The 25,913-nt window shown below is 45.7% G+C and overlaps 2 protein-coding genes across 5 annotated transcripts in view; both read left to right on the top strand.

The window, feature by feature from the left end:
* Positions 1 to 25,913, top strand: part of LOC308333367 (vacuolar protein-sorting-associated protein 25) — a 208,638-nt gene that overhangs the window by 63,226 nt on the left and 119,499 nt on the right. The gene's annotated exons all lie outside the window — the stretch shown is intronic.
* wnk4a (WNK lysine deficient protein kinase 4a) overlaps positions 1 to 25,913 on the top strand; it is a 114,774-nt gene that overhangs the window by 36,357 nt on the left and 52,504 nt on the right. For all 4 annotated transcript variants that reach the window (XR_013965813.1, XM_080789921.1, XM_080789920.1 and 1 more), the window contains exons 3-7: positions 8,314 to 8,486; positions 9,404 to 9,624; positions 10,654 to 10,811; positions 15,135 to 15,223; positions 15,612 to 15,870. Coding sequence is in view for 3 of the 4 variants with exons in the window: in XM_080789921.1 (XP_080646047.1) it covers positions 8,314 to 8,486; positions 9,404 to 9,624; positions 10,654 to 10,811; positions 15,135 to 15,223; positions 15,612 to 15,870 (900 nt within the window). In the remaining variant the exon portion in view is untranslated. The remainder of the gene's footprint in view (positions 1 to 8,313; positions 8,487 to 9,403; positions 9,625 to 10,653; positions 10,812 to 15,134; positions 15,224 to 15,611; positions 15,871 to 25,913) is intronic.

Below are 25,913 nucleotides of genomic sequence, written 5' to 3'. Positions count from 1 at the left end.
CTTTAGTAGGAGATAGGTCCCGAACACTGCGAAGGGTAAGTGTGTGACGTCACTGCCCGTGTGAGTGTGTGTGAGTGTAGTGTGTAAGATGGTGTTGTGGGCGTTGCAGTAGCGACGTAGCGTTCGTGGCTTTGGTTTTCCTTCAACTTTTGGGTACCGCTTTACAAATATATAATAGATATCTATCCTTTCAGAGCTAACGTTTTTTAACTCAAATCTTTGCTTCGGGGGGGTGTGGGTGGGGGGGGGTGGGGTCCCTGGAACAACATATTTTCAGATGGGGGTCGGCGCCCAATACACATATTTTTTGGGGGTCCTTGACCTGAAATGTTCCAATGTGTGGAACTATAGCCCATAGGCACCCCGCTTTGTCTCAATGGGATAGTTCCAATGTGTGGAACTATAGCCCATAGCACCCTGCTTTGTCTCAATGGGATAGTTCCAATGTGTGGAACTATAGCCCATAGGCACCCTGCTTTGTCTCAATGGGATAGTTCCAATGTGTGGAACTATAGCCCATAGCAGCACCCCGCTTTGTCTCAATGGGATAGTTCCAATGTGTGGAACTATAGCCCATAGGCACCCTGCTTTGTCTCAATGGGATAGTTCCAATCGCGACCGAGCGGGGGCGGGCCTTAGTGTGCGTATACTGTTGTCTGATCTCAGGTCAGAATGGGTTAAAGAACCACCATTCTTCTGTGCGTTAGAATCTGATCTCGGGTCAGAATGTGTTAAAAGGAGCGCTCTGTATCAACGCCCTGAGTAAAGAATACTGCTCTGTGTGTGTTTTAATGCTGCCGTTGGCTGCAAACACATTGGGCACCCGTTGGGTTCCTCCTAGCGGTTTGTTCCCCCTCGCGTGGATTTAATGTCTGATTGGAGAGGGGGGGGGGGGGGGGGCATTCTTCCTCGCTGGGGTAATATTTTTTCCAGGAAATGACAGCCAGGCTTATATTTAATTAGGTTCTTTAACCGAAATTGAAATGTTTCGTCGACATGGGAAGAAACGTGAGGAGTTGTCTCTCTATGGGTATACTGCTGTCCTGCCAGCTATTCTGTCATGGCCTGTGTGTGTGTGTGTGTGTGTGTGTGTGTGTGTGTGTGTGTGTGTGTGTGTGTGTGTGTGTGTGTGTGTGTGTGTGTGTGTGTGTGTGTGTGTGTGTGTGTGTGTGTGTGTGTGTGTGTGTGTGTGTGCGTGTGTGCGTGTGTGTGTGTGCGTGCGTGTGTGTGTGTGCGCGTGTGCGTGCGCGTGTGTGCGTGCACAGTGGTATCAGACTCCACAACAACACAGACAGATCTGGCAGCAGAACTAGAGAACAATGCATTGTTTCCTTTTCCTTTTTGTCCTCTTTATGTGTCTCTGAGTTTCTGCTTTCTGCTGCTCAACGTGGTGGTCCGGGGGGTCCCTAAGGGGTCCCTGAGGGGGTCCGGGGACCCCCAGGGGACCCCCAGGGGACCCCCAGGGGACCCCCACGGGTCCGCAAGGGGGTAAATGAGTTATAGATTGCTGCTTTAGTTGTGGGGGTTTTTGAGTGGTGCAACCACTCCTACAACCAGCAATGTCCGTGTACCTGTACTATGTATCATGAGCACGAGTATGTGACTTAATAATACCAGTAGGGGGCGCCAGAAACAGAGAGGGGTCTTGCTCTGCCTGCTAATGAGAGAGAGAGAGAGTGGGGGGGGGGAATTGCACCACTCAGTTCACACAGGTGTGATTTTTTACGACATTGAACACTGTCTGGAACATATAAATACAAATTACATTAATGTTTGTCTTTTTATGCTCTGAAAATGAACCAACATACAAAATACTGCAGTTATGGTGAATGCATTAAATACTACATTAAATACTGCAGTTATGGTGAATGCATTAAATACTACATTAAATACTGCAGTTATGGTGAATGCATTAAATACTACATGAATACATGAAATACTGCAGTTATGGTAAATACATTAAATACTACATTAATACATTTAGGTAGCACTTTCATCCATGAAGACACTTTACAGAGATGCATTGCATTCACCCATTCACACACACATTCACACACCTTTACATAGACTGTGCATTACATTCACCCATTCACACACACACACACACACACACACACACACACACCGATGGCGGAGGAAAAATATAGACGATGTGTGACTTTTCTGCGATGGCAGATCATGGCCATGTCTGATTGGTTCACGCTTCAGATGGCCATGTCTGATTGGTTCACACTTCGGATGGCCATGTCTGATTGGTTCACGCTTCAGATGGCCATGTCTGATTGGTTCACGCTTCAGATGGCCATGTCTGATTGGTTCACGCTTCAGATGGCCATGTCTGATTGGTTCACGCTTCAGATGGCCATGTCTGATTGGTTCACGCTTCAGATGGCCATGTCTGATTGGTTCACGCTTCGGATGGCCATGTCTGATTGGTTCACGCTTCAGATGGCCATGTCTGATTGGTTCACGCTTCGGATGGCCATGTCTGATTGGTTCACGCTTCAGATGGCCATGTCTGATTGGTTCACGCTTCAGATGGCCATGTCTGATTGGTTCACGCTTCAGATGGCCATGTCTGATTGGTTCACGCTTCAGATGGCCATGTCTGATTGGTTCACGCTTCGGATGGCCATGTCTGATTGGTTCACGCTTCAGATGGCCATGTCTGATTGGTTCACGCTTCAGATGGCCATGTCTGATTGGTTCACGCTTCGAGTGGTTTAAATATAAATGAATTCATATGAAAATAAATGCAGGTGTTTATTATTTTTGTAGTGTTTGAGCGTGACTTAAATGTTCTCAAATAGAAACATGGAATGTTTTTCTAGTTTATTAGAGGACGTTGCACTTCTAGGACTTGTTTTTGCTTTGGTATACTGTAGGCTACTTTAAACTGTACTTAAAAACTGTACTTAAAAGTACAAATACCTCAGAACTGTACTGGAGTAATTGCCAGTACACATATACGCTCTAAATACAGGTACATTTGAAAATAGCCGATCTACAAGCTCGCGACGCAAGCTTGTAGATCGGCTAGTAGAGCTAGTAGATCGACTTGTAGATCGGCTATTTTTCTATCCATTTGAAAACTTTACATTTTGACATTCTGCATATAGTGAATACCTTCTACTTTTGGTGTCTTTTGAGTACATTTAGACACCAATACTTTTTGTATACTTTCACTCGGGTATAGATTTGCATTCCAGATGAGTATTTCTACTCATAGTATTGTAGGTACTTTTAACTTCAGTATCACACAGCAGTACTTTTTATTTACACCCACATGTGTTGTTGTTATTTTGGTCCAGAATGGTTCAGAGTTCATCCCCCCCCCCCCCCACACACACACACACATACACACACACCCCCCCCCCCCCCCACACACACACGCACACACACACACACATGCGCTCACACACACACACACACACTTCCCTCAGAAGTGGCCAAAAGTCTCTGCGCGCGTCTTCTTTGCATTTCAATGTGTTGTGACCGTGCACAACGCGCACACACACACACACACACACACACACACACACACATGCGCTCACACAAACACACACACACACACACACACACATGCGTGCGAGCACTCGCACACGAGGGCTTTTGTTGTGTTGGGCGTTTCCAGCCTGCTGTTTGGGTACGCTGTGTGATCTAATCTGTGTCACACTAATATACACAGTAACTTGCTGTGCACGCACGCACACGCACGCACTAATGAACAGTAACAAGTTGTCCAGATGCATTACACTCAACTCCTGTCCACACACACACACACACACACACACACACACACAGGCGGGCGCACAGATATATCTTTGTTCACCTGAAGTGTTTGGTTGGAACACTCGCTCTGAACACTCCCTGAAGTGTTCCCCTGAACGCTCTTCCAGTCGTAACAGTCAGAGGTGTGCATGGGGGGGGAGGGGAGGGGGGGGGGGATATTTAAGTGCTGAACTGTACAATTTACAAAAGTACAATTTTGAGGCATTTGTACTTCACTGGAGCGTTTAATTTTACGTCCACTTCATCTCTGAGGCAAATGTTGAATATTGTGAGGTGTCACCATCCAGTCCTAGTTCTGGTCCTGAAGATGACTAAGGGGGGGCAGAGGAACATGTGGAGGGGACACATTGAGTTTTAAATGACTAAGGGGGGGCAGAGGAACATGTGGAGGGGACACACTGAGTTTTAAATGACTAAGGAGGGCAGAGGAACATGTGGAGGGGACACACTGAGTTTTAAATGACTAAGGAGGGCAGAGGAACATGTGGAGGGGACACACTGAGTTTTAAATGACTAAGGAGGGCAGAGGAACATGTGGAGGGGACACACTGAGTTTTAAATGACTAAGGAGGGCAGAGGAACATGTGGAGGGGACACACTGAGTTTTAAATGACTAAGGAGGGCAGAGGAACATGTGGAGGGGACACACTGAGTTTTAAATGACTAAGGGGGGGCAGAGGAACATGTGGAGGGGACACACTGTGTTTTAAATGACTAAGGGGGGGCAGAGGAACATGTGGAGGGGACACACTGAGTTTTAAATGACTAAGGGGGGGCAGAGGAACATGTGGAGGGGACACACTGAGTTTTAAATGACTAAGGAGGGCAGAGGAACATGTGGAGGGGACACACTGAGTTTTAAATGACTAAGGGGGGGCAGAGGAACATGTGGAGGGGACACACTGAGTTTTAAATGACTAAGGGGGGGCAGAGGAACATGTGGAGGGGACACACTGAGTTTTAAATGACTAAGGGGGGGCAGAGGAACATGTGGAGGGGACACACTGAGTTTTAAATGACTAAGGGGGGGCAGAGGAACATGTGGAGGGGACACACTGAGTTTTAAATGACTAAGGAGGGCAGAGGAACATGTGGAGGGGACACACTGAGTTTTAAATGACTAAGGGGGGGCAGAGGAACATGTGGAGGGGACACACTGAGTTTTAAATGACTAAGGGGGGGCAGAGGAACATGTGGAGGGGACACACTGAGTTTTAAATGACTAAGGGGGGGCAGAGGAACATGTGGAGGGGACACACTGAGTTTTAAATGACTAAGGGGGGGCAGAGGAACATGTGGAGGGGACACACTGAGTTTTAAATGACTAAGGGGGGGCAGAGGAACATGTGGAGGGGACACACTGAGTTTTAAATGACTAAGGGGGGGCAGAGGAACATGTGGAGGGGACACACTGAGTTTTAAATGACTAAGGGGGGGCAGAGGAACATGTGGAGGGGACACACTGAGTTTTAAATGACTAAGGAGGGCAGAGGAACATGTGGAGGGGACACACTGAGTTTTAAATGACTAAGGGGGGGCAGAGGAACATGTGGAGGGGACACACTGAGTTTTAAATGACTAAGGGGGGGCAGAGGAACATGTGGAGGGGACACACTGAGTTTTAAATGACTAAGGAGGGGCAGAGGAACATGTGGAGGGGACACACTGAGTTTTAAATGACTAAGGGGGGGGCAGAGGAACATGTGGAGGGGACACACTGAGTTTTAAATGACTAAGGGGGGGCAGAGGAACATGTGGAGGGGACACACTGAGTTTTAAATGACTAAGGGGGGGCAGAGGAACATGTGGAGGGGACACACTGAGTTTTAAATGACTAAGGGGGGGCAGAGGAACATGTGGAGGGGACACACTGAGTTTTAAATGACTAAGGAGGGCAGAGGAACATGTGGAGGGGACACACTGAGTTTTAAATGACTAAGGGGGGGCAGAGGAACATGTGGAGGGGACACACTGAGTTTTAAATGACTAAGGGGGGGCAGAGGAACATGTGGAGGGGACACACTGAGTTTTAAATGACTAAGCGGGGGCAGAGGAACATGTGGAGGGGACACACTGAGTTTTAAATGACTAATGGGGGGCAGAGGAACATGTGGAGGGGACACACTGAGTTTTAAATGACTAAGGGGGGGCAGAGGAACATGTGGAGGGGACACACTGAGTTTTAAATGACTAAGGGGGGGCAGAGGAACATGTGGAGGGGACACACTGAGTTTTAAATGACTAAGGGGGGGCAGAGGAACATGTGGAGGGGACACACTGAGTTTTAAATGACTAAGGGGGGCAGAGGAACATGTGGAGGGGACACACTGAGTTTTAAATGACTAAGGAGGGCAGAGGAACATGTGGAGGGGACACACTGAGTTTTAAATGACTAAGGGGGGGCAGAGGAACATGTGGAGGGGACACACTGAGTTTTAAATGACTAAGGGGGGCAGAGGAACATGTGGAGGGGACACACTGAGTTTTAAATGACTAAGGAGGGCAGAGGAACATGTGGAGGGGACACACTGAGTTTTAAATGACTAAGGAGGGCAGAGGAACATGTGGAGGGGACACACTGAGTTTTAAATGACTAGGGGGGGGCAGAGGAACATGTGGAGGGGACACACTGAGTTTTAAATGACTAAGGAGGGCAGAGGAACATGTGGAGGGGACACACTGAGTTTTAAATGACTAAGGGGGGGCAGAGGAACATGTGGAGGGGACACACTGAGTTTTAAATGACTAAGGGGGGGCAGAGGAACATGTGGAGGGGACACACTGAGTTTTAAATGACTAAGGAGGGCAGAGGAACATGTGGAGGGGACACACTGAGTTTTAAATGACTAAGGAGGGCAGAGGAACATGTGGAGGGGACACACTGAGTTTTAAATGACTAAGGAGGGCAGAGGAACATGTGGAGGGGACACACTGAGTTTTAAATGACTAAGGGGGGGCAGAGGAACATGTGGAGGGGACACACTGAGTTTTAAATGACTAAGGAGGGCAGAGGAACATGTGGAGGGGACACACTGAGTTTTAAATGACTAAGGAGGGCAGAGGAACATGTGGAGGGGACACACTGAGTTTTAAATGACTAAGGAGGGCAGAGGAACATGTGGAGGGGACACACTGAGTTTTAAATGACTAAGGAGGGCAGAGGAACATGTGGAGGGGACACACTGAGTTTTAAATGACTAAGGAGGGCAGAGGAACATGTGGAGGGGACACACTGAGTTTTAAATGACTAAGGGGGGGCAGAGGAACATGTGGAGGGGACACACTGAGTTTTAAATGACTAAGGGGGGGCAGAGGAACATGTGGAGGGGACACACTGAGTTTTAAATGACTAAGGGGGGGCAGAGGAACATGTGGAGGGGACACACTGAGTTTTAAATGACTAAGGGAGGGCAGAGGAACATGTGGAGGGGACACACTGAGTTTTAAATGACTAAGGGGGGGCAGAGGAACATGTGGAGGGGACACACTGAGTTTTAAATGACTAAGGAGGGCAGAGGAACATGTGGAGGGGACACACTGAGTTTTAAATGACTAAGGGGGGGCAGAGGAACATGTGGAGGGGACACACTGAGTTTTAAATGACTAAGGGGGGGCAGAGGAACATGTGGAGGGGACACACTGAGTTTTAAATGACTAAGGGGGGGCAGAGGAACATGTGGAGGGGACACACTGAGTTTTAAATGACTAAGGGGGGGCAGAGGAACATGTGGAGGGGACACACTGAGTTTTAAAGGACTAAGGAGGGGCAGAGGAACATGTGGAGGGGACACACTGAGTTTTAAATGACTAAGGGGGGGCAGAGGAACATGTGGAGGGGACACACTGAGTTTTAAATGACTAAGGGGGGGCAGAGGAACATGTGGAGGGGACACACTGAGTTTTAAATGACTAAGGGGGGGCAGAGGAACATGTGGAGGGGACACACTGAGTTTTAAATGACTAAGGGGGGGCAGAGGAACATGTGGAGGGGACACACTGAGTTTTAAAGGACTAAGGAGGGGCAGAGGAACATGTGGAGGGGACACACTGAGTTTTAAATGACTAAGGGGGGGCAGAGGAACATGTGGAGGGGACACACTGAGTTTTAAATGACTAAGGGGGGGCAGAGGAACATGTGGAGGGGACACACTGAGTTTTAAATGACTAAGGAGGGGCAGAGGAACATGTGGAGGGGACACACTGAGTTTTAAATGACTAAGGGGGGGCAGAGGAACATGTCGAGGGGACACACTGAGTTTTGTTGTTTTTATGTCATACATTATTACAGCTTATTGCGTTATTAGATATGGAGTCGTGTGCAATAAGGAATGTTACCTTGGATAGCAGGTGTAAGCTGACCTTTGCCCTCTTGACCTCTTCCCCCCCACAGACCCGTAAGCTGACCTTTGCCCTCTTGACCTCTTCCCCCCCACAGACCCGTAAACTGACCTTTGCCCTCTTGACCCCTCCCCCCACAGACCCGTAAGCTGACCTTTGCCCTCTTGACCCCTCCCCCCACAGACCCGTAAGCTGACCAAGGCGGAGCGCCAGCGCTTCAGTGAGGAGGTGGACATGCTCAAAGGCCTCCAGCATCCCAACATCGTGCGCTTCCACGACTCCTGGAAGTCCCTGTCCAAAGGTCACAAGGTCATCCTGCTGGTCACCGAGCTCATGACCTCCGGCACGCTCAAGACGTGAGTACACTCTTATTATGACCTCTGACCCCTCTAGGGTTAGGGTTAGTCTGACCTCTGACGCCTGAAAAGAGGAGTTAAAGTCAAGCCAACTGTAAAGTTGCCCGAACGGCCAAGGCTCCAAGAATCGACAGTCCAAGAATAGATCTTTTCTGGTATTTTATTTACCTCAAAACACAGAGTGAACGACCCATGCTGGATTTGACTGCGCAGGCAAAAATAATACTTCCCGAATAAAGACTTACAATACACTTTCAAATAACAGAAAGTAAGACATGAACACATCAACAACTCAACTAAGGAAAAACAACAAACCAAGAACTTAAGAAACTGAAAACAGGCTATGCCTTCCTGGCCCTGCCAGCTCTCCCCTGGAGTTGTCTCCTTTGTTAGTCTCAAGCAAAACTGAACATTTTCCACTCAGGTTTCCCTCCCAAACATTTCCACAAGCCTCCCTTATGTACCAGGTGAGACCCCACCCACAATGATTAGTAATTGGACCAATCTACTCAAAACAAGGTAAACCATGACCCATGAGTTAGACCAACTATACAATTACATATTTAGAGTCTGACTGTTTTCCAAGGCATCACATCAAACACGAAACAATTATGATAGCATTATAGGCAACACAGAGAAGTAGTATAAGATGCCACACATAGCCACCCCTCCAAGGAGCTTGATGACAGTCAATTAATGGAAGCAGCTGTGCAGTGTGCGTTTGTAATGTTCAGTTTCACATTGTGGAGTCTTCTAGTGTCTATAGGGCACGGGTTGCCCCGTGACACCAACGTTCATGTTTTAGGTTGTTATCAGAGAAAGTGTGCTCCCCTTAGGTTACTGTAGTAACCCCGGTGCTGTGTGTGCTCCCCCCAGGTTACCGTAGTAACCCCGGTGCTGTGTGTGCTCCCCTATAGGTACCTGAAGCGCTTCAAGGAGATGAAGCTGAAGCTGCTCCAGCGATGGAGCCGTCAGATCCTCAAAGGTCTCCACTTCCTGCACACCCGCAGCCCCCCCATCATCCACCGGGACCTGAAGTGTGACAACATCTTCATCACCGGACCCACCGGCTCCGTGAAGATAGGAGACCTGGGCCTGGCCACGCTGAAGAGCGCCTCCTTCGCTAAGAGCGTTATAGGTACGCACGCACGCACACACGCACGCACGCACGCACACACACACGCACGCACGCACGCACGCACGCACGCACGCACGCACGCACGCACGCACGCACGCACGCACGCACGCACGCACGCACGCACGCACGCACGCACGCACGCACACACGCACGCACGCACGCACGCACGCACACACGCACGCACGCACGCACGCACGCACGCGAGCACCCGGTATCGATAAGCTTTGGGCTTATCCAGTACCCGGTATCGATAAGCTTTGGGCTTATCCAGTACCCGGTATCAATAAGCTTTGGGCTTATCCAGTACCCGGTATCGATAAGCTTTGGGCTTATCCAGTACCCGGTATCGATAAGCTTTGGGCTTATCCAGTACCCGGTATCGATAAGCTTTGGGCTTATCCAGTACCCGGTATCGATAAGCTTTGGGCTTATCCAGTACCCGGTATCGATAAGCTTTGGGCTTATCCAGTACCCGGTATCGATAAGCTTTGGGCTTATCCAGTACCCGGTATCGATAAGCTTTGGGCTTATCCAGTACCCGGTATCGATAAGCTTTGGACTTATCCAGTACCCGGTATCGATAAGCTTTGAGCTTATCCAGTACCCGGTATCGATAAGCTTTGGGCTTATCCAGTACCCGGTATCGATAAGCTTTGGGCTTATCGATACCGGGTGTAGCGCCCAAATCCTAAATTTGTGGCACTACTGGTTGCCGACAGTGGGGTTGTAGTTAAGACGTGTGCTCCAGGATAGACATACTGAACAGTGAGGATGGCTTCTACACCTGGTATCGATAAGCTCTGGGCTTAAAATCTCATGACCTCTCATTTCCACGGACCCCAGAGTGCATGACCTTTTGACCTCTCTGTGACCTTTCACGCACGCCAGAGTTCATGACCTCTGTGACCTCTCTCTGTGTGACCTTTCAGGCACGCCAGAGTTCACGACCTCTGACCTCTCTCTGTATGACCTTTCAGGCACGCCAGAGTTCACGACCTCTCTGTGACCTCTCTCTGTGTGACCTTTCAGGCACGCCGGAGTTCATGGCGCCGGAGATGTACGAGGAGAAGTACGACGAGGCGGTGGACGTCTACGCCTTCGGGATGTGCATCCTGGAGATGGCCACGTCCGAGTACCCCTACTCTGAATGTCAGAACGCTGCCCAGATCTACCGCAAGGTCACCTCCGTGAGTACCCTAAACCCCCTAAACCTTAACCCTAGTACCCTTACTCTGAGGATCTACAGGAAGGTCACCTCCGTGAGTACCCTAAACCCCCTAAACCTTAACCCTAGTACCCTTACTCTGAGGATCTACAGGAAGGTCACCTCCGTGAGTACCCTAAAAAACCCTAAGTGATCTATTTGAGAACGGTGCAACTTTGGAACCTAATAATACCCGTTGTCAACTTGTCACAGTACCCGTTTTAACTGTCTGTCTGTTACTACAGTTACTGTACTTTAGTTTATAGTGTGTTCTGTTGGCCTGTACACGCGTGTGTCGCGTGTGTCGCCTCCCCCCCCTCCCCCACCCAGTGCATCATGTGCACATGTTGTTCCCGGGGCGGACCAGAGTTCTTTTTTTTTTTTAAATCACCCAAATCACCGAATGCTCCTTCAAGTAAACAACATTTGAGCACCTTTTTCCACCACTGCAAACAGCCCTCTTTGTTGAGGAGAGAGAGAGAGAGAGAGAGAGGGAGAGAGGGGGAGGGAGAGAGGGAGAGAGAGAGAGAGAGAGAGAGAGAGAGAGGTGAATAGGGACCTTTTACTGAGAACACTAGTATTATTATGTTTTTATTGTGGCATAAGTATAAACAAAAAAAAGTCTGACTTCTTCCAACACGGACAGCTCCCAAAAATGTGTCAACTCCTGCAATTAATGTCATTACAGACAGACAGACAGACAGACAGACAGACAAACAGCATAAGCATTCAGACTTGAGCATATGACCTCCTCCTCCTCCTCTCCCCATAAGGGTCCATTTGGTTCCATATATCATGTAGCTGGGGACCCCCTGGAACTCCCTCAACGACCCCCTGGGGGTCCCCGGACCCCACTTTGGGAACCACATAATGTTTAACTATACGGCTGTCTGGAGCTTACACTTGGCAGCGCTCTCATCCACGCGTTTATATTTTACACGTAGGGGAATAAAAGTGATTTAATATTTCCATAGGTTGTGCTGTGAGGCTGAGAGGTGTTTCCCATACATGCACCATAAACACATACAGTACAGAGTACAGTACAGAACCGCTGGTTTACGAGACTCCGTTTACGAGTCTTTTATTTAATAATCTTTTTCAGGAGCACATAAGACCTGTGTTTAACTTACACAGCTCACAGACACGGCTCTCTGTGGTAACAGAGAGAGAACACCTTCCACATACACGGCTCTCTGTGGTAACAGAGAGAGAACACCTTCCACAGACACGGCTCTCTGTGGTAACAGAGAGAGAGAACACCTTCCACAGACACAGCTCTCTGTGGTAACAGAGAGAGAACACCTTCCACAGACACGGCTCTCTGTGGTAACAGAGAGAGAACACCTTCCACAGACACGGCTCTCTGTGGTAACAGAGAGAGAACACCTTCCACAGACACGGCTCTCTGTGGTAACAGAGAGAGAGAACACCTTCCACAGACACGGCTCTCTGTGGTAACAGAGAGAGAACACCTTCCACAGACACGGCTCTCTGTGGCAACAGAGAGAGAACACCTTCCACAGACACGGCTCTCTGTGGTAACAGAGAGAGAACACCTTCCACTTTCACGCTTTATAAAATACTGTTCTTTCTCGCCTTTATATCCACTCGGAAAATACATACAGTCAGTACAGGTTTAAACACAATGGGTGGAATTGTTTTTTATCTGTCCAGCTTTGAGGGTTTGTGTAAACACAAACATTGTCCTCTTAAAGGACCACAGTCCTCACTAATAATCATGAAAAAATGGCGCAATTTCTTTCTAATCAGTCTGTGTCTCATAGGAGGGCTGTGGGCAGTTTAGAAACCGTCTTCCAGTGACATCATCGATGGCGAATACAAGCTAATAGAAACCGCAGGCTTTCTAGTCCTGAAAAGTTGCAATGCGAAAATGGAAGCCATCGTTCTCACGATGGCAAATCTAAACATTATTGTTACAAACAAATCTTGTTTTAAAAAAAAATCTGCCTAATGATGATGTCACTGGAAGACGGTTTCTGAAGTGCCCACAGCACTCCTAAGAGACACAGACTGGAGTGGAAAAAAATCGTGCCATTTTATCATGATTATTAATGAGGACCTATTATATGAAGATAGGTTGAAAAGTGGTGAAGTGGTCCTTTAACACTCAGGCGCTGAGCACTGTGACAATAGCCTGGTTAATAAACCAGACCCAATCAGCCGTTGGCAAAAAGATAATTGCCTGCTGGCGGATTACGGTCTGGAGAGGCTCAATTGTACGCCCATTTCCTACACCAGAGAAATGGGGGCGGCCAATCGGGACACGGTATGCAATATGGGCGGGCTTTGGTACAGTGACTTTCAATGCTTGAGACCTTTGACTGACAGTAGCTCTGACCAATTGCGTCAAAGAGAAAATGTTTCAACCCGCCCCCCCTGGAAATGAAATCCAAGCTGAGCCCTCCCCAGACTAATGTCCCGCGGTCCGTGCGATATTAGTCTGGTTTATTAACCAGGCTACTGTGACAATGACTATAGGATGTTTAGGAACTGGGCTTGTATTCATAGTTATTCAAATTAAAACAAACACATACTGTTACATGGGCATCGTTCACCACCACCAAAATTATCTACGTTTAAAAGAAAATCTACATTTCCTCCGTCCTGGTTGAGAGATTTTGCTGAACAACAAACAATAGTCTGTACACTCATTGAAGTATAAACTTTTCACCCACTTTCAACCGTAACTATTCTCCGTGACCGAAACGGCCTGTGCTTCATTTAAAACTGCGCGTGGTTTTTATGGTCGACATGTGTAGGTATTTAAATGTCAATAAATGTCAGACAGAATGGTAAATGGTATACATTTATATAGCGCCTTTTAACCGAGGCGCTTCACATAGTCGTGTGCATTACATTCACCCATTCACACACGCACACACACACACACACACACACACACACACACACACACACACACACACACACACACACACACACACACACACACACACACACACACACTCGCAGACAAAGTACTGACATGTCCATGTCTTTATTGGCACACGCCCAAAGAGACCGGCTCTCTGTGTCTTCTTCTGGGCCCAGAGAGACCGGATCTCTGTGTCTTCTTCTGGGCCCAAAGAGACCGGCTCTCTGTGTCTTCTTCTGGGCCCAGAGAGACCGGCTCTCTGTGTCTTCTTCTGGGCCCAGAGAGACCGGCTCTCTGTGTCTTCTTCTGGGCCCAGAGAGACCGGCTCTCTGTGTCTTCTTCTGGGCCCAGAGACCGGCTCTCTGTGTGTTCTTCTGGGCCCAGAGACCGGCTCTCTGTGTGTTCTTCTGGGCCCAGAGACCGGCTCTCTGTGTCTTCTTCTGGGCCCAGAGAGACCGGCTCTCTGTGTGTTCTTCTGGGCCCAGAGACCGGCTCTCTGTGTGTTCTTCTGGGCCCAGAGACCGGCTCTCTGTGTGTTCTTCTGGTCCGTTTACACACATTTCTCATTTCTCACACAATTTCTCATTTTTCGCACAATTTCTCATTTCTCGCAAAATTTTTGGGTGATAACGGCTCAGTGACATGTTGTAGTTTTGGGGGAGAACGGCTCAGTGACATCATGTTGTAGTTTTGGGGGATAACGGCTCAGTGACATCATGTTGTAGTTTTGGGTGATAACGGCTCAGTGACAACATGTTGTAGTTTTGGGTGATAACGGCTCAGTGACATCATGTTGTAGTTTTGGGGGATAACTCAGGAATAACTCAGGGAATTAAACCTGACAGTTTCTATGTTTCTGTGTCTATTCCTCAGGGAATGAAGCCTGACAGTTTCTATGTTTCTGTGTCTATTCCTCAGGGAATGAAGCCTGACAGTTTCTATGTTTCTGTGTCTATTCCTCAGGGAATGAAACCTGACAGTTTCTATGTTTCTGTGTCTATTCCTCAGGGAATGAAACCTGACAGTTTCTATGTTTCTGTGTCTATTCCTCTGGGAATGAAACCTGACAGTTTCTATGTTTCTGTGTCTATTCCTCAGGGAATGAAACCTGACAGTTTCTATGTTTCTGTGTCTATTCCTCAGGGAGTGAAACCTGACAGTTTCTATGTTTCTGTGTCTATTCCTCAGGGAATGAAACCTGACAGTTTCTATGTTTCTGTGTCTATTCCTCAGGGAATGAAGCCTGACAGTCTCTATGTTTCTGTGTCTATTCCTCAGGGAATGAAACCTGACAGTTTCTATGTTTCTGTGTCTATTCCTCAGGGAATGAAGCCTGACAGTTTCTATGTTTCTGTGTCTATTCCTCAGGGAATGAAACCTGACAGTTTCTATGTTTCTGTGTCTATTCCTCAGGGAATGAAGCCTGACAGTTTCTACAAGGTGAAGGTTCCAGAGCTCAAGGAGATCATAGAGGGCTGCATCCGCATGGATAAAGATGAGAGGTAACTGAAGCCCGACACACACCGGGTACATTTAGCTTTAGCTGCTACATTTAGCTGCTACATTTAGCTGCTACATTTAGCTACCTTTAGCTGCTACATTTAGCTGCTACATTTTGCTGCTACATTTAGCTGCTACATTTACCTGCTACATTTAGCTTTAGCTGCTACATTTAGCTGCTACATTTAGCTGCTACATTTAGCTGCTACAGCCACATCCGGGATAGCATCCGGTCCGTCTGTAAAAGTGCTCCGTGTTTATAAATCGCTGGGCGTTCTGAATTAATGGATTAAATAACAACGGGCAATCGGAGTGTTGAAGTGTATTATTATTATTATTATTATTATTCCAGGTACACCATCATTAAAGTGTTATTATATTCATAACCAGGTACACCATCAACGACCTTCTGGAGCACACGTTCCTGGTGGAGAACAACGGCGTGCGCGTGGAGCTGGCGGAGACGGACGACGCCCTGAAGTCGGGCCTGAAGCTGTGGCTGCGCATGGACCGCACGAAGTTAACGAGGCAGAAGAGCCACGCCCACTGCCACGCCCACGGCGGGGCGGGGCACTACCAGGACAACAACGCCATCGAGTTCCTCTTCGAGATCTACAAGGACGTGCCCGAGGAGGTGGCCCAGGAGATGGTAGGGAAACCCCCAGTAACATGTTCTGTAGATCTACAAGGAAGGAGATGGTGGGGAACCAGCAGTAACATTATTATAGATCTACAAGGAAGGAGATGGTGGGGACCCCCCCAGTAACATGTTAAATATAGATCTACAAGGAAGGAGATGGTAGGGAACCAGCAGTAACATTATTATAGATCTACAAGGAAGGTCGCTTTTTCTCTGAAACCCACGACTCGGAAACAATCAACTAAAGTCAGTTTACTTTACATTGCTATAGCTTACGTTGCGATCGTTTTAATTTATACGATATTATGTGATCCAAAAAGCGTTCATATTTTGCGGGAGAGAGACGGATGAGGAGCAGAAATGAAGCGCCAGTATATCGATCCGTTCATCACCACGGAGAGCGCCTTTGGATTAGGAGAGACGAGTCATTCTTTCCGCCGCCGCGCTAACGGCTAAGTCAGCGGTAAGCTAATTTTAGTGCAGAGCGTTAGCATACGGTAGCCGAAAGGCCAACTGACAAAAAAAAGAGGAACAAATTCTGAATATTCTTATCTCGCCCGGTGTCATTGAGGATGCGCTAGGACGTCCTCAGACGTCCTATACGGAATGGGTTAAACATAATGTGTTGGTTATTTTTGCGTCGAGGAGGTCCGTGAACGGCCAACCAAAGACATCTCCCTCCCACGCAGTGATGTCTGGTTTATTCTACATCGTACAACGTGTTCCGTGCTGAAAACAGCTGATCTACAAGCTCACAGGAGCTTGTAGATCAGCTATTTTCAGCACGTTGGAGATATGCAGGCTCTGAAAACTGAGAACATTCCGGGAACTTACTTGCCTTCACAATAAAAGCATGCAGCTTTCACTAGTGTGCCCATAAAGAATCATTAATAATTCGGTGGCATTTCACAAAAAACACTCCCTGGGCTAAAAACGGCCATAGCCGTCATCACAAATGTGATGAGGTCAGCACATTTTGGGGATATTTGGGCAAGTGGCTATATGGCCAAATTTAGTCCCAAGGAATGTTTTTTTCATGCAAAACCAATGCTTGGAATGGAGTTTGACACATCACATGCTACTTAAAGCATGATGACATTTAGAAAATATTTCCTTATACTTGGTTTATGGAGCCCATTCTGGGCAGGAACCCCTTTTGGTGTTTTAAAGCATCATGTTATACTTTAGCTATTGAAAAATAGCAGATCTACAAGCTCATAGCGCGGCACTCGCGACCTAATGTCCTGTCAGAACCAGCTAGTGGACCTAATGTCCTGTCAGAACCAGCTAGTGGACCTAATGTCCTGTCAGAACCAGCTAGTGGACCTAATGTCCTGTCATTATCAGTTGAGAAACAGAATAAACTAATCTAGTCCAACCTAAGAGTATTTATTTTACTGTCCCGAAGGCCTCCGCTCGCCAAAAACAACCCATCTGAAATCTTTACGGCATTTACGACATTAAGCCTCTGAGCCAATAGATTAAGCCATAACAGTCTGTCACACTCCCTGAGCCAATAGGAAGCCATTAGCCGTCCCTGAGCCAATAGGAAGCCATTAGCGGGGTAATTACGCGGCCATTACCCTCGCTGATAAGCATGGAACCAAAGATCAACCAAAAGTCTTTAAAGTGGAATTAGATTACAGAGAAGATTCCACCTCATGTTTCTCCTCCTTGTAGTTATAGTAAAGTTAGCTTAAAGGAGAATTCCATACTAGAATGCTTTCTTACCTTTCTTTGTAGTTGTTACTTTGGGTGTTGTGCTAATTCGCTTATTTCCATCGCTCAAAATGATTATTTCTTTGTATATATCCTCTCTTCATAATGTAAATAATATCCCAAGTGGCACACTTGTTACCCCGCCCCCTTGGAAATAAACCTTCCACACGCGACAAGTCCCAGACTAACTTCTACAGTGATGTCACGCACACACGCACTCTACGCACACACGCTACGCACACACGCACGCACGCACGCATTGTGAGGAAACCAGGCGAGCAGACGGTGTCCCGGTCGAGGTCAGTTCAACATGTAATCATCATGGCGTAGAAATGTGAGAACCCTGCATTCTTTAACCCATTCTGACCTGAGATCAGATTCATACGAGGTTTCTACTGGACACACACTGGTCTGGTTAACCCATTCTGACCTGAGATCAGATTCTAAAAATGTCAGTCGTTCTTCGATTTTTCAAAAATAGCAGACCTACAAGCTCGTAGCGCGCCACTCGGTAGCGCGCCACTCGGTGGCGCGCTACGAGCTTGTAGATCTGCTATTTTTCAATAGCTAAAGCATAACATGATGCTAACACCAAAATGGGTTCCCGGTCAGAATGGGTTAATACCACTTTAATGAGGTCGGGGCTGCCTTGTGGAAACCTCACATGTCCAAATAAGGTTGTGGCTGCCTTGTGGAAACCTCACATAATAATAATAATAATGATAATAATAAAACCTTAGTTGTATAGCACCTTTCATGACATGAAATGCAGCTCAAAGTGCTTTACAGAGCAATGGAGACAGAAAGAAAAGAAAAGCAAGGCATAAACATTAAAAAAAACAAGAGCAGTGATGCAATACAGTGAGGACATGAATAACATAAAATGTAAAGATCAGTTAAAAGCAATGTTGTAGAAGTGGGTCTTGAGCTGTGCTTTAAAAATGTCTACAGAGGCTGCCTGTCTGTCGAAGGTACAGTGGGAGCTTGTTCCACGCCGTCTGAACAAAGACGATCTACAAGATCTTACAATCGATCTACAATATCGTAGATAGGCTATTCCCACTACTTTTGCTGTGACACGCTTGTACGACTCGCCAGTTTGGCATTGACCCTTTAGACAGTTTCTCACCGAGGCTAAGTCATTGATGTATTAAAAAAAAAAAAAAAAAATCATGTCGTATGAAAGCAGGGAATCATAACTTCAAATTGACATATAGGTTGTTCAGTTTGACCCACCAGGTTTGGAGATATGGCTTATATAGGGTATAATGTCTTGCAGAGAAACAGCGCGTTGAGAAAACAGGCTTGAAAAGGTTCACTTCTGTGGTCTCTTTCTTAACATTATAAGACATTTATTTCAGACATGCTCCAGTATGTGAAGAGTCTGCCTGTGCTATTAACTCATTTTGGATAAAACAAAAACAAGTGTTTCTCCTCTCCTGAACAGTCAGTCTTGTTTTCTCCTCTCCTGAACAGTCAGTCTTGTTTTCTCCTCTCCTGAACAGTCAGTCTTGTTTTCTCCTCTCCTCAACAGTTAGTCTTGTTTTCTCCTCAACAGTTAGTTTTGTTTTCTCCTCTCCTCAACAGTTAGTCTTGTTTTCTCCTCAACAGTTAGTCTTTTTTTCTCCTCTCCTCAACAGTTAGTCTTGTTTTCTCCTCTCCTCAACAGTTAGTCTTGTTTTCTCCTCAACAGTTAGTCTTGTTTTCTCCTCTCCTCAACAGTTAGTCTTGTTTTCTCCTCTCCTCAACAGTCAGTCTTGTTTTCTCCTCTCCTCAACAGTTAGTCTTGTTTTCTCCTCAACAGTTAGTCTTGTTTTCTCCTCTCCTCAACAGTCAGTCTTGTTTTCTCCTCTCCTGAACAGTCAGTCTTGTTTTCTCCTCTCCTCAACAGTTAGTCTTGTTTTCTCCTCAACAGTTAGTCTTGTTTTCTCCTCTCCTCAACAGTCAGTCTTGTTTTCTCCTCTCCTCAACAGTCAGTCTTGTTTTCTCCTCTCCTCAACAGTTAGTCTTGTTTTCTCCTCAACAGTTAGTCTTGTTTTCTCCTCTCCTCAACAGTTAGTCTTGTTTTCTCCTCTCCTCAACAGTTAGTCTTGTTTTCTCCTCTCCTCAACAGTTAGTCTTGTTTTCTCCTCTCCTCAACACTTAGTCTTGTTTTCTCCTCTCCTGAACAGCTAGTCTTGTTTTCTCCTCTCCTCAACAGTTAGTCTTGTTTTCTCCTCCTCAACAGTTAGTCTTGTTTTCTCCTCTCCTCAACAGTTAGTCTTGTTTTCTCCTCTCCTCAACAGTTAGTCTTGTTTTCTCCTCAACAGTTAGTCTTGTTTTCTCCTCTCCTCAACAGTTAGTCTTGTTTTCTCCTCTCCTCAACAGTCAGTCTTGTTTTCTCCTCTCCTGAACAGTCTGTCTTGTTTTCTCCTCTCCTCAACAGTTAGTCTTGTTTTCTCCTCAACAGTTAGTCTTGTTTTCTCCTCTCCTCAACAGTCAGTCTTGTTTTCTCCTCTCCTGAACAGTCAGTCTTGTTTTCTCCTCTCCTCAACAGTTAGTCTTGTTTTCTCCTCAACAGTTAGTCTTGTTTTCTCCTCTCCTCAACAGTCAGTCTTGTTTTCTCCTCTCCTCAACAGTCAGTCTTGTTTTCTCCTCTCCTCAACAGTTAGTCTTGTTTTCTCCTCAACAGTTAGTCTTGTTTTCTCCTCTCCTCAACAGTTAGTCTTGTTTTCTCCTCTCCTCAACAGTTAGTCTTGTTTTCTCCTCTCCTCAACAGTTAGTCTTGTTTTCTCCTCTCCTCAACAGTTAGTCTTGTTTTCTCCTCCTCAACAGTTAGTCTTGTTTTCTCCTCTCCTCAACAGTTAGTCTTGTTTTCTCCTCTCCTCAACAGTTAGTCTTGTTTTCTCCTCTCCTCAACAGTTAGTCTTGTTTTCTCCTCTCCTCAACACTTAGTCTTGTTTTCTCCTCTCCTCAACACTTAGTCTTGTTTTCTCCTCTCCTCAACACTTAGTCTTGTTTTCTCCTCTCCTCAACAGTTAGTCTTGTTTTCTCCTCTCCTCAACAGTTAGTCTTGTTTTCTCCTCTCCTCAACAGTTAGTCTTGTTTTCTCCTCTCCTCAACAGTTAGTCTTGTTTTCTCCTCTCCTCAACAGTTAGTCTTGTTTTCTCCTCTCCTCAACAGTTAGTCTTGTTTTCTCCTCCTCAACAGTTAGTCTTGTTTTCTCCTCTCCTCAACAGTTAGTCTTGTTTTCTCCTCTCCTCAACAGTTAGTCTTGTTTTCTCCTCTCCTCAACAGTTAGTCTTGTTTTCTCCTCTCCTCAACACTTAGTCTTGTTTTCTCCTCTCCTCAACACTTAGTCTTGTTTTCTCCTCTCCTCAACACTTAGTCTTGTTTTCTCCTCTCCTCAACAGTTAGTCTTGTTTTCTCCTCTCCTCAACAGTTAGTCTTGTTTTCTCCTCTCCTCAACACTTAGTCTTGTTTTCTCCTCTCCTCAACACTTAGTCTTGTTTTCTCCTCTCCTCAACAGTTAGTCTTGTTTTCTCCTCTCCTCAACAGTCAGTCTTGTTTTCTCCTCTCCTAAACAGTTAGTCTTGTTTTCTCCTCTCCTCAACAGTTAGTCTTGTTTTCTCCTCTCCTCAACAGTTAGTCTTGTTTTCTCCTCTCCTCAACAGTTAGTCTTGTTTTCTCCTCTCCTCAACAGTTAGTCTTGTTTTCTCCTCTCCTCAACAGTTAGTCTTGTTTTCTCCTCTCCTCAACAGTTAGTCTTGTTTTCTCATCTCCTCAACAGTTAGTCTTGTTTTCTCCTCTCCTCAACAGTTAGTCTTGTTTTCTCCTCTCCTCAACAGTTAGTCTTGTTTTCTCCTCAACAGTTAGTTTTGTTTTCTCCTCTCCTCAACAGTTAGTCTTGTTTTCTCCTCAACAGTTAGTCTTTTTTTCTCCTCTCCTCAACAGTTAGTCTTGTTTTCTCCTCTCCTCAACAGTTAGTCTTGTTTTCTCCTCAACAGTTAGTCTTGTTTTCTCCTCTCCTCAACAGTTAGTCTTGTTTTCTCCTCTCCTCAACAGTCAGTCTTGTTTTCTCCTCTCCTCAACAGTTAGTCTTGTTTTCTCCTCAACAGTTAGTCTTGTTTTCTCCTCTCCTCAACAGTCAGTCTTGTTTTCTCCTCTCCTGAACAGTCAGTCTTGTTTTCTCCTCTCCTCAACAGTTAGTCTTGTTTTCTCCTCAACAGTTAGTCTTGTTTTCTCCTCTCCTCAACAGTCAGTCTTGTTTTCTCCTCTCCTCAACAGTCAGTCTTGTTTTCTCCTCTCCTCAACAGTTAGTCTTGTTTTCTCCTCAACAGTTAGTCTTGTTTTCTCCTCTCCTCAACAGTTAGTCTTGTTTTCTCCTCTCCTCAACAGTTAGTCTTGTTTTCTCCTCTCCTCAACAGTTAGTCTTGTTTTCTCCTCTCCTCAACACTTAGTCTTGTTTTCTCCTCTCCTGAACAGCTAGTCTTGTTTTCTCCTCTCCTCAACAGTTAGTCTTGTTTTCTCCTCCTCAACAGTTAGTCTTGTTTTCTCCTCTCCTCAACAGTTAGTCTTGTTTTCTCCTCTCCTCAACAGTTAGTCTTGTTTTCTCCTCAACAGTTAGTCTTGTTTTCTCCTCTCCTCAACAGTTAGTCTTGTTTTCTCCTCTCCTCAACAGTCAGTCTTGTTTTCTCCTCTCCTGAACAGTCTGTCTTGTTTTCTCCTCTCCTCAACAGTTAGTCTTGTTTTCTCCTCAACAGTTAGTCTTGTTTTCTCCTCTCCTCAACAGTCAGTCTTGTTTTCTCCTCTCCTGAACAGTCAGTCTTGTTTTCTCCTCTCCTCAACAGTTAGTCTTGTTTTCTCCTCAACAGTTAGTCTTGTTTTCTCCTCTCCTCAACAGTCAGTCTTGTTTTCTCCTCTCCTCAACAGTCAGTCTTGTTTTCTCCTCTCCTCAACAGTTAGTCTTGTTTTCTCCTCAACAGTTAGTCTTGTTTTCTCCTCTCCTCAACAGTTAGTCTTGTTTTCTCCTCTCCTCAACAGTTAGTCTTGTTTTCTCCTCTCCTCAACAGTTAGTCTTGTTTTCTCCTCTCCTCAACAGTTAGTCTTGTTTTCTCCTCCTCAACAGTTAGTCTTGTTTTCTCCTCTCCTCAACAGTTAGTCTTGTTTTCTCCTCTCCTCAACAGTTAGTCTTGTTTTCTCCTCTCCTCAACAGTTAGTCTTGTTTTCTCCTCTCCTCAACACTTAGTCTTGTTTTCTCCTCTCCTCAACACTTAGTCTTGTTTTCTCCTCTCCTCAACACTTAGTCTTGTTTTCTCCTCTCCTCAACAGTTAGTCTTGTTTTCTCCTCTCCTCAACAGTTAGTCTTGTTTTCTCCTCTCCTCAACAGTTAGTCTTGTTTTCTCCTCTCCTCAACAGTTAGTCTTGTTTTCTCCTCTCCTCAACAGTTAGTCTTGTTTTCTCCTCTCCTCAACAGTTAGTCTTGTTTTCTCCTCCTCAACAGTTAGTCTTGTTTTCTCCTCTCCTCAACAGTTAGTCTTGTTTTCTCCTCTCCTCAACAGTTAGTCTTGTTTTCTCCTCTCCTCAACAGTTAGTCTTGTTTTCTCCTCTCCTCAACACTTAGTCTTGTTTTCTCCTCTCCTCAACACTTAGTCTTGTTTTCTCCTCTCCTCAACACTTAGTCTTGTTTTCTCCTCTCCTCAACAGTTAGTCTTGTTTTCTCCTCTCCTCAACAGTTAGTCTTGTTTTCTCCTCTCCTCAACACTTAGTCTTGTTTTCTCCTCTCCTCAACACTTAGTCTTGTTTTCTCCTCTCCTCAACAGTTTGTCTTGTTTTCTCCTCTCCTCAACAGTCAGTCTTGTTTTCTCCTCTCCTAAACAGTTAGTCTTGTTTTCTCCTCTCCTCAACAGTTAGTCTTGTTTTCTCCTCTCCTCAACAGTTAGTCTTGTTTTCTCCTCTCCTCAACAGTTAGTCTTGTTTTCTCCTCTCCTCAACAGTTAGTCTTGTTTTCTCCTCTCCTCAACAGTTAGTCTTGTTTTCTCCTCTCCTCAACAGTTAGTCTTGTTTTCTCATCTCCTCAACAGTTAGTCTTGTTTTCTCCTCTCCTCAACAGTTAGTCTTGTTTTCTCCTCTCCTCAACAGTTAGTCTTGTTTTCTCCTCTCCTCAACAGTTAGTCTTGTTTTCTCCTCTCCTCAACAGTTAGTCTTGTTTTCTCCTCTCCTCAACAGTTAGTCTTGTTTTCTCATCTCCTCAACAGTTAGTCTTGTTTTCTCCTCTCCTCAACAGTCAGTCTTGTGTTTCTCCTCTCCTCAACAGTCAGTCTTGTTTTCTCCTCTCCTAAACAGTTAGTCTTGTTTTCTCCTCTCCTCAACACTTAGTCTTGTTTTCTCCTCTCCTCAACAGTTAGTCTTGTTTTCTCCTCTCCTCAACACTTAGTCTTGTTTTCTCCTCTCCTCAACACTTAGTCTTGTTTTCTCCTCTCCTCAACACTTTGTCTTGTTTTCTCCTCTCCTCAACAGTTAGTCTTGTTTTCTCCTCTCCTCAATAGTTAGTCTTGTTTTCTCCTCTCCTCAACACTTAGTCTTGTTTTCTCCTCTCCTCAACAGTTAGTCTTGTTTTCTCCTCTCCTCAACAGTTAGTCTTGTTTTCTCCTCTCCTCAACAGTTAGTCTTGTTTTCTCCTCTCCTCAACAGTTAGTCTTGTTTTCTCCTCTCCTCAACAGTTAGTCTTGTTTTCTCCTCCTCAACAGTTAGTCTTGTTTTCTCCTCTCCTCAACAGTTAGTCTTGTTTTCTCCTCTCCTCAACAGTTAGTCTTGTTTTCTCCTCTCCTCAACACTTAGTCTTGTTTTCTCCTCTCCTCAACACTTAGTCTTGTTTTCTCCTCTCCTCAACACTTAGTCTTGTTTTCTCCTCTCCTCAACAGTTAGTCTTGTTTTCTCCTCTCCTCAACAGTTAGTCTTGTTTTCTCCTCTCCTCAACACTTAGTCTTGTTTTCTCCTCTCCTCAACAGTTAGTCTTGTTTTCTCCTCTCCTCAACAGTTAGTCTTGTTTTCTCCTCTCCTCAACAGTCAGTCTTGTTTTCTCCTCTCCTAAACAGTTAGTCTTGTTTTCTCCTCTCCTCAACAGTTAGTCTTGTTTTCTCCTCTCCTCAACAGTTAGTCTTGTTTTCTCCTCTCCTCAACAGTTAGTCTTGTTTTCTCCTCTCCTCAACAGTTAGTCTTGTTTTCTCCTCTCCTCAACAGTTAGTCTTGTTTTCTCCTCTCCTCAACAGTTAGTCTTGTTATCTCATCTCCTCAACAGTTAGTCTTGTTTTCTCCTCTCCTCAACAGTTAGTCTTGTTTTCTCCTCTCCTCAACAGTTAGTCTTGTTTTCTCCTCTCCTCAACAGTTAGTCTTGTTTTCTCCTCTCCTCAACAGTTAGTCTTGTTTTCTCCTCTCCTCAACAGTTAGTCTTGTTTTCTCATCTCCTCAACAGTTAGTCTTGTTTTCTCCTCTCCTCAACAGTCAGTCTTGTGTTTCTCCTCTCCTCAACAGTCAGTCTTGTTTTCTCCTCTCCTAAACAGTTAGTCTTGTTTTCTCCTCTCCTCAACACTTAGTCTTGTTTTCTCCTCTCCTCAACAGTTAGTCTTGTTTTCTCCTCTCCTCAACAGTTAGTCTTGTTTTCTCCTCTCCTCAACAGTTAGTCTTGTTTTCTCCTCTCCTCAACAGTTAGTCTTGTTTTCTCCTCTCCTCAACACTTAGTCTTGTTTTCTCCTCTCCTCAACAGTTAGTCTTGTTTTCTCCTCTCCTCAACAGTTAGTCTTGTTTTCTCCTCTCCTCAACAGTTAGTCTTGTTTTCTCCTCTCCTCAACACTTAGTCTTGTTTTCTCCTCTCCTCAACACTTAGTCTTGTTTTCTCCTCTCCTCAACACTTAGTCTTGTTTTCTCCTCTCCTCAACAGTTAGTCTTGTTTTCTCCTCTCCTCAACAGTTAGTCTTGTTTTCTCCTCTCCTCAACACTTAGTCTTGTTTTCTCCTCTCCTCAACAGTTAGTCTTGTTTTCTCCTCTCCTCAACAGTTAGTCTTGTTTTCTCCTCTCCTCAACAGTCAGTCTTGTTTTCTCCTCTCCTAAACAGTTAGTCTTGTTTTCTCCTCTCCTCAACAGTTAGTCTTGTTTTCTCCTCTCCTCAACAGTTAGTCTTGTTTTCTCCTCTCCTCAACAGTTAGTCTTGTTTTCTCCTCTCCTCAACAGTTAGTCTTGTTTTCTCCTCTCCTCAACAGTTAGTCTTGTTTTCTCCTCTCCTCAACAGTTAGTCTTGTTTTCTCATCTCCTCAACAGTTAGTCTTGTTTTCTCCTCTCCTCAACAGTTAGTCTTG

This window comes from Protomyctophum bolini, assembly GCF_963924005.1.
Source record: "Protomyctophum bolini genome assembly, chromosome: 18".
In the NCBI taxonomy this organism is placed as follows: domain Eukaryota; kingdom Metazoa; phylum Chordata; class Actinopteri; order Myctophiformes; family Myctophidae; genus Protomyctophum; species Protomyctophum bolini.
The sequence above is the reverse complement of the archived record's forward strand: the minus strand, read 5'-3'. Positions and strand labels throughout refer to the sequence as shown.